We start from the raw sequence: 7,576 nt of genomic DNA, 5'->3' as shown, positions 1-7,576 counted from the left end.
ACAAAAATACAGATTCGAACACATAAATGCACGCTGATATTTATAGCGACATTATCAGCCAAATTATGGAAAGAGCCCAAATGTCCATTGAATGATGAATCTATAAAGAAAAGGTACTCTCTATATACAATGGATTATTACTCAGCTATAAAAAAGAATGAAACCTTGCCATTTGCAGTGACATGGATAGAGATATTTATTGCTAAACTAAATAAGTCAGAGAAAGATCAATACTGTATGATTTCATTCATATGTGGAATTTAAGAAATAGAACAAACAAACATAAGGGGAAAAAAGAGGAATAACAAGAAACGGACTCTTAACATTAGGAAACCAGTTGTTACAAGAGGGGAGGTTTTTGGGGGGGGGATTGGTCTAATTGATGACAGGGACTAAGGAAGGCACTTGTGATGATCTTTGAATGTTGTTTGTAAGTGTTGCATCACTAAATTGTACACTGGAAACTAATATTACACCGGATGTTAACTAACTGGATTTTAAATAAAAACTTGAAAGAGAAAAAGAAAAATTTAAAAATCTGAGCAAAACAAAAAGTTCCAGACAGATGTGTTAAAGAGCACTGTCATCCAAGCTTCTTGGAGTGAGGTAAGCCTGTAACACATCCATGGCCAAAAAGGAAAACTGAACCAATGTGAGGTGCATGTGAACATTTGAAAAACTGGGTTTATGGTCTATGCACATTTTTGTATACTAGTTTGGTTTTTGTAACATTGTATCATGAACATTACCCATATAATTAAAATATCTTTGACGTCTCCAAAAATATTTATTATTATTAAAATCAGTGTCACTTTTGCCATAATCTGTTGGTTATGAGTGAGTCACTGGAACCAGCCCTGATTCAGCAGGAGGGAAACTGGCCCAGACTTCTTTCTCCAACGAGTGTAAAAAGATGTGTGGCCATCATTAAATCCTCCATATGTGATGTTAATTTTTCTCCTTCATGATTTTTATTACTAAAATTGCTTTATGGCTGTTTTACTTTTGTTTCTATCTTCATCATTTTATTTTCCACTTCAACTCTCCAAAATGCCACCAACATGTATCAGAATCTCAGAGTCTGATTGGGAATCCACCAAGACAGTAGGTGATCTGCACATAGCCTTTAGAGGGGACTCTTTTCCTCTGACATCACTATGTCTAGGTGCTTTCATTTGTTACTATCTAATTTGCCCCTCTACAATACCTTTCAAACTATAATCTTGCTTTTTAAAAATTAATGAGCTGGCTTCATTTCTATTTCTTCAAGTACGTTCCATTTATTTAATTCCTCATGTGACTCTTATGAGACCAAATTTACATTGTGACATCCTTGCATACTCTCTCTTATCCACTTTCTCCTCCTCTTTTCTGTATCTTCTGACCATGATGTAACAGGACTACAAATTTCCTTGGCCTGATGCAGCTCATTAACATGGTACTCAGCTGCATTAATCTGCTATGCAGCTCATCTCCTGATTGCTTTATAGCAACTATTTTATAAAACAGTTCCTTTTTATAACTGCATGTCCAACATCATATTCGAAATATCTTTCATTAAGTCTCTGAGGACATTTTGTCACTCTTCTCGAAGTAGGATATTTTGGTTTAATGACTGTTTCTATTAGATTCTTTCTTCTGTTTCATTGATCCTGTTATTATTCATTTCTTTTCCTTTTTTGGGGTTTAATTTATTCTTCTTTATGTTGTTGTTTTTAGTGGTTGAATTTGGTCATTGTTTGGATACCTAGTATTTCAAATATAAGAATTTAATGCTTCATATATGTGTCCAGTACAGTTGACCCATGAACAACATGGATTTGAACTGTTGGGATTTCCCCTTATGGGATTTTTTTTTAAATAAACACAATACAGTACTGTAAATTATTTTCTCTCTTTATTTTTTGATTTTCTTAACATTTTCTTTTCTCTAGCACAGTTTATTGTAAGAATACAGTATATTATACATATAACATACAAAATGAGTTAGTTGACTGGTTAGGCTATTGGCATGTCTTCATATTAACAGTAGCCAGTTAGTTGATACATTTTTGGGGAGTCAAGATCTATACACGAATGTTTTACTGTGTGGAGGATGGACACCTCTAACCCTCACAGTTTTCAACATTATTGTTTTAGTAGCATTTCAAAAATTTTCATACATTGTATTTTAATATTTTTTTTCAGGTCAAAATTCTTTTTATTCTCTTTTTCAATTTTTTTTGTCTCATGGATTGTTTAGAAGTATCTTGTTATGTTTCACATGTTTTGGTCTTATTCCAGAGATCACTTCACATTGATATGTAATTTCATTCCACTATAGTAAAAAATATACTTTGCATGAATTCTTTTAAGTGTATTGGGATTCATTTTATGACCCTGAATATGATACATTTTAGTAATGTTCAGTGTGCATTTGAAATATTATATATTCTACTGTTGTTTTTGGCTTTGAAACTCACTTTTTCTGGTATTATTATAGTTATCCCATTTTTATTTCCTTTTTTTTAATTTTTAATTTTAATTCCAGTATTGTTAACATACAGTGTTGTATTAGTGTCAGGTGTACAATATAGTGATTCAGCAATTCTATACATTACTCAATGTACATCATGATAAGTGTACTCTTTATCCCCATCACCTATTTCACCTATGCCCCCACCCACCTCCCTTCTGGTAACCATCAGTTTGTTCTCTGTAGTTAAGAGTTCGTTTCTTGGATTGTCTCTCTCTCTCTCTCTTTTTTCTTTTGATTGGTGGTGTTTTTAGTGTAGTATATTATCCCATCCCTTTACTTTTAATACTTTGTGTTTACATGAGGTGCATTTTGTGTGGGCAGCATTTAAATAAGTTTTTTTTTTTCAGTATGACAAGCTCTGTCTTAAATTGGATAATTAGTTAATTTGTACTTATTTTGGTTTATGGTGTGGTTGGATTTACATATGTCAGTTTGGCTTCTCTTTTTCTTTCTTTTGGGTTAATTATTCTTTAAAACATTCCATCCCATATTACTTCTTTTCTTATGAGTATAAACTATTTGGAGGCTTGTTTTAGAGATTATAGTACACATCTCTAATCACAGTCTATCTTCAAGTGATAACATATTATTTTGTGTATTATGTAATGACTTAACAATGTTCTAATTCCACTTTTTTCTTCCTGGCTTATGCTATTATTTTAATACATTTTACTTTTTTGTATGTTATAAATTAAATGCTGCATTGTTGTTATTTTTGTGATAGGCAATTAAAGGCATTTAAATAATTTAAAAAATCTTACCTATGTACCCATGTAGTAACAAATTCTGATGCTTTTAATTCCTTTGTTTAGATCTATATTTACATCTGATAATATTTTCATTCTGGTTAAAGAAACTTTACAAATGTTGTTTGTAGTGTGAGCCTACATTGAAAAATTATTTCAGTTTTTATATGTTTAAAAAAGCATTTATCTGGGTTGCCTAGGTGGCTTAGTCGGTAGGCGTCCAACTTTGGTTCATGTCATGATCTCATGGTTCATGGGTCTGAGTGCTGATTCGAGCTCTGTGCTGACATTTCAGAGCCTGCAACCTGCTTCAGATTCTGTGTCTCCCCCTCTCTCTGCCCCTCCCATGCTCATGCTCTGTCTCTCAAAAATTAATAAATATTAAAAAATTAAAAAAATCTGTTTTTAAGAGTATTACTGTGGGATATAGAATTGTAGTTTAACATCTTTTTTTTATTCTTTCAGTTTTAAAGATATTGCTCTATGGTTTTACTTGCATTGTTTCTGATAAGAAATCTGCTTTCATCCTTTATTTAGATAATTTGTTATGTGTCTTTTCATCTGGCTTTATAATTTTTTTCTTTAATCATTACTTATGAACAGCTTGATTATGATATGTACCCCTAGTATAGCGTTATTCATGTTTCTTATTCTTGGGTTTCATTGAGCTTCTTAGAACTCTGAGTTTATAATTTTTACCAGATTGGGAAACTTGCAGCCATTATTTTTTCAAATATACTTTATGTCCCCCTTTTGTTAAGGTGGTGCCTTGACACTACAAAAATATCTTTGTGTACACTGACAGAACAATGAATACATACATCAGAACTATTTCTCTACCCATTGTTCTAACTTTTTATTGATAAACTCACACATTTTTCAATGGGACCACATGGGCCCATACATTTTGTACTTCATTTTACACATTAAATTGTTTAGACAGACAAGGACCCCACACTTCTACAGATAACCTTGAATAAAATTGAGTATCACTTTTTAACTGATCACAGTTTATGTTGAGGTGCTTTCTTCTGTGAATCTTTTATTTTTTCTTATCCACTGAACACTACTTTGTGTGAATCCATGTTAATCTCTTGATACCAGAAGGTAAAGGTCATATGGAGCACTTCAGGGTTTTTTGGTGGGCTTTCTTATGTTCTTGCTCTATTTTCTTTCCCTTGGCCATTCCATCTCCTTCCATTGCTTCAATGAGGATATGTAGTCATTTCTCACATGTACATCTCTTTTTCTTCCAAGAGCAAATCTTATTTGAATGTGATACCTGTAAGTCTATACACTTCCATTTGAATATCTCAAGTGTATTCAAATTCAAAGTTCCTAAAAATATACTTTTGCTCTTATGACTAAGCTCCTGTCTGTCCTATAGTGCTCAGACCATGGAATGTGGATGAAATATGGTCTCCCTCACTCTTGAAGTCTAATATAAAAACCCAGAGAAAAAGTATCATGTCTGAATTATATTCCTAGTAACTAGCATACAATTAATCATTTATTCAGCATTTATTTAATCATTAATTTCACAAACATTTGTGGGTCTCTACCATAAGCCAAACACTGTGCCTTTCTACTCCTTAAATTTTAATGAATGTCAACGGAATAAACAAGTAAATGAGGAACTTTTATGGTCACTAGGCAGTGACAAATGCTGTGAAGAACAGTGAAATAGAGAAGGTGTTGGGACATCATCTGTGCTTTGGGGGAATATTGTTAGGTACTATTTTAAACACTGTGGTCAGAGAGACCCATTGGGTGCGAGGGAAGGAGTTATGTGGACAGAGGAACAATAAGCAAATAGTTCCAGAGATGGAAGTGTGGTCCATGTTTTTGAGAAGCTGTTAGAGAGGCAGTTCTTACCAAAGGACTTAAGGACAAGGTTGGTAGGTAAAGGAGGGCCATATCCTTAGTATCTTCAGAAAACCATGGTGGGTAAGAAGTGTGATGTGACTGTGGGTAAAGGGGAAACCATATAGTTTTTATCATCAGGCATGTCCCATGAGAATATTAGAACTATATGTCTATCTCCCAGTCCCTGCCTACTGATTGTGTTTTTGAGTTCTTGGTTGAGAAAAACCAAGCAAGATCATGATTACTTTCTGTTCTCTCTTGCCCTCCTCAGTAATTTCCTAATCCCCTCTTTAATCTCCTGAGTTCGTACCCCATAGACAATGGGGTTGAGAGCTGCAGGAATTACATGGTGTAACACATTAAGTAAGACAGGGATATCAGGGGAAATTTTTTTCTTGGCAATGTGGGTAAAAACAAAAACCAGCAGGATGGTGCTGAAGAAGAGGATGAGGATGAAGTGAGAGCCACAAGTGCTCAGAGCTTTGGCAGCTGCCCCTTTTGTCTTGAGTCTAAGAACGGCTCGTAGGATGAAGGTATAGGAGAAGATGATGAGAATGAGGTCAGAGCCCAGTAGAGTCCAGGCCACAACTAAATGGTAAATTCTGTTAAAGCCAATGTTATCACAGGAGAGCTTGGACACAGAGAGATTGGCACACATACAGTTCTCAATTATATTTTTTCCACAATAATGGAGCCGGGCAGAGAGGATGGGAATGAATATAGTAAGAAGTGCATTTCTGGCCAAAATAAAAATGGCAGCCTTGGCTACAAAATGGTCAGTGATGATGGATGAGTACCTCAGTGGGTGGCAGATGGCTACATAGCGGTCATAGGCCATGACCATGAATGTGCAGGACTCCATGCCGAAGAAGCAATTCATGATGTACATCTGGAGGAAGCAGGCATAGAAGCTGATGGATTTGAGGTCAAACCAGAAGATGGCCAGAATCTTGGGGATGACGGTGAGGCAGAGCACAATGTCCAATAGGGAGAGGAGGCTGAGCAGGTAGTACATGGGCTCATGTAGAGAGACCTCCATCCGAATGGTGATCAAGAGAATACCATTGGCCCCCATAGCCAGGAGGAGGAGGAGGCTGAGTGGCAGGGACAACCAGAGCTTCCAGCTGGGGGACCTGATAAAACAATTCAGGAGGAAGTCTGAAATCTCAAAGGAGATGGTGCCATTTTGATGCACTGTCATATTTTGTCATATATTTCTACAGCTTCCTTTTAGTGATCTGTAAAATTAGGATTAAATTAGCTACTGGTTTAGGACACATGAATTTAGAACAAATTGCTTCACCTAGGTAAATCTTGTGATTCCTATCAGGTCATCCAGACCCATGTGAATTTATCTATTTATCATTTGTGCCATGTTACTCAGATATTCTCATCACTAAACAATATAGAAGACTGAAGTAACATGATTTATTTATACATGTTTGATTTTTTTCAGGTTTTTAAAAATAGAATTGTCATTTCTTTGAAGAAACACAGAGCAGGGGGAAATTGCTCAGGGACTACTTTGTTTCAGATGAGTCTCTAAATTTGTACTCGTAAATTTCTTCCTTTTTGTTTTTTGTTTTGTGACCCCAAGGGCTACCATATGATAAACATATGGTTTGTCTACACAAAGGTTAAGGAGCAGAACCTGGCTCAAGTAGGGACTCAGATACATGACTGTCTCTCCTGCACCCTCATGCACATACAAGTCTTGGTCAGGCTTCCAGAAATATGGAATAATTCTTTCTCTTGCACTTAGTACTCTGACTCCTGCTTCCACTGCTCTGAGTATAATTTTCTTCTTAGTTTCTTTTTATGTTGTGTCTATTATTGTTGTCTTCTATATTATTATTATTATTAGTAGTAGTAGTAGTAGTAGTTGTTGTTGTAGGGACCACTGAACTCCAGTGACTCCCAGAGAACTTTAAACATCTCTCCTAAACATTGTTTAGGACATTATTGTGTGCATCCAGTGACAGATACCTCAGTGATCATCTGGGCATAATTCTCTGTTTTTGCAGCATAGTTTTAGAGATTCTTTAGATTGAGCTTAAACTGAGGAACCACTTTCTTACTCCCACTGACCCCAGTTGTGGTCTCTGTCTTCAACCTCTAATGTTATTTAGATTAAATTTAATTCCTCCCCCATGATTCAAGCATTTGTGGGCAGGTTGTTTGCCATAAAGCCACTACATTTTAGCGTGTACAGTTGAAAACTCCAAATCATCTAAAGTAAGTGCCAGATGATACACTCTCCAGGCTTCCTACCCCCATCCCCATTCATCTCCCATGGACAAATTCCTGCCCCTCTGCATCTCTGGCAGCACCCAGAAAAATACGTAAAAAGGCAAGAGAACAGCAAAAGGGAAGGTTCCAGAGTACAGTTTCTCACACGTGCCTCCTGATCTGAGACAGCATGAGGTCTCTCCTATCCTGTTTTTTT

General features: G+C 35.7%; 1 protein-coding gene across 1 annotated transcript; it reads right to left on the bottom strand.

Moving 5' to 3' along the window:
* Nucleotides 1-5,371: 5,371 nt before the first annotated feature.
* Nucleotides 5,372-6,331, bottom strand: LOC101087866 (olfactory receptor 56A3-like). The gene has a single exon (XM_003992914.2). It carries the CDS (start codon nt 6,329-6,331, stop codon nt 5,372-5,374), a length of 960 nt encoding a protein of 319 aa, XP_003992963.1.
* Between the last annotated feature and the right edge of the window lie 1,245 nt (nt 6,332-7,576).

Source organism: Felis catus, chromosome D1 (genome assembly GCF_018350175.1).
Source record: "Felis catus isolate Fca126 chromosome D1, F.catus_Fca126_mat1.0, whole genome shotgun sequence".
NCBI classification, from domain to species: domain Eukaryota; kingdom Metazoa; phylum Chordata; class Mammalia; order Carnivora; family Felidae; genus Felis; species Felis catus.
Note: the sequence above shows the minus strand (reverse complement) of the source record. Positions and strands in the feature narration are given on the sequence as shown.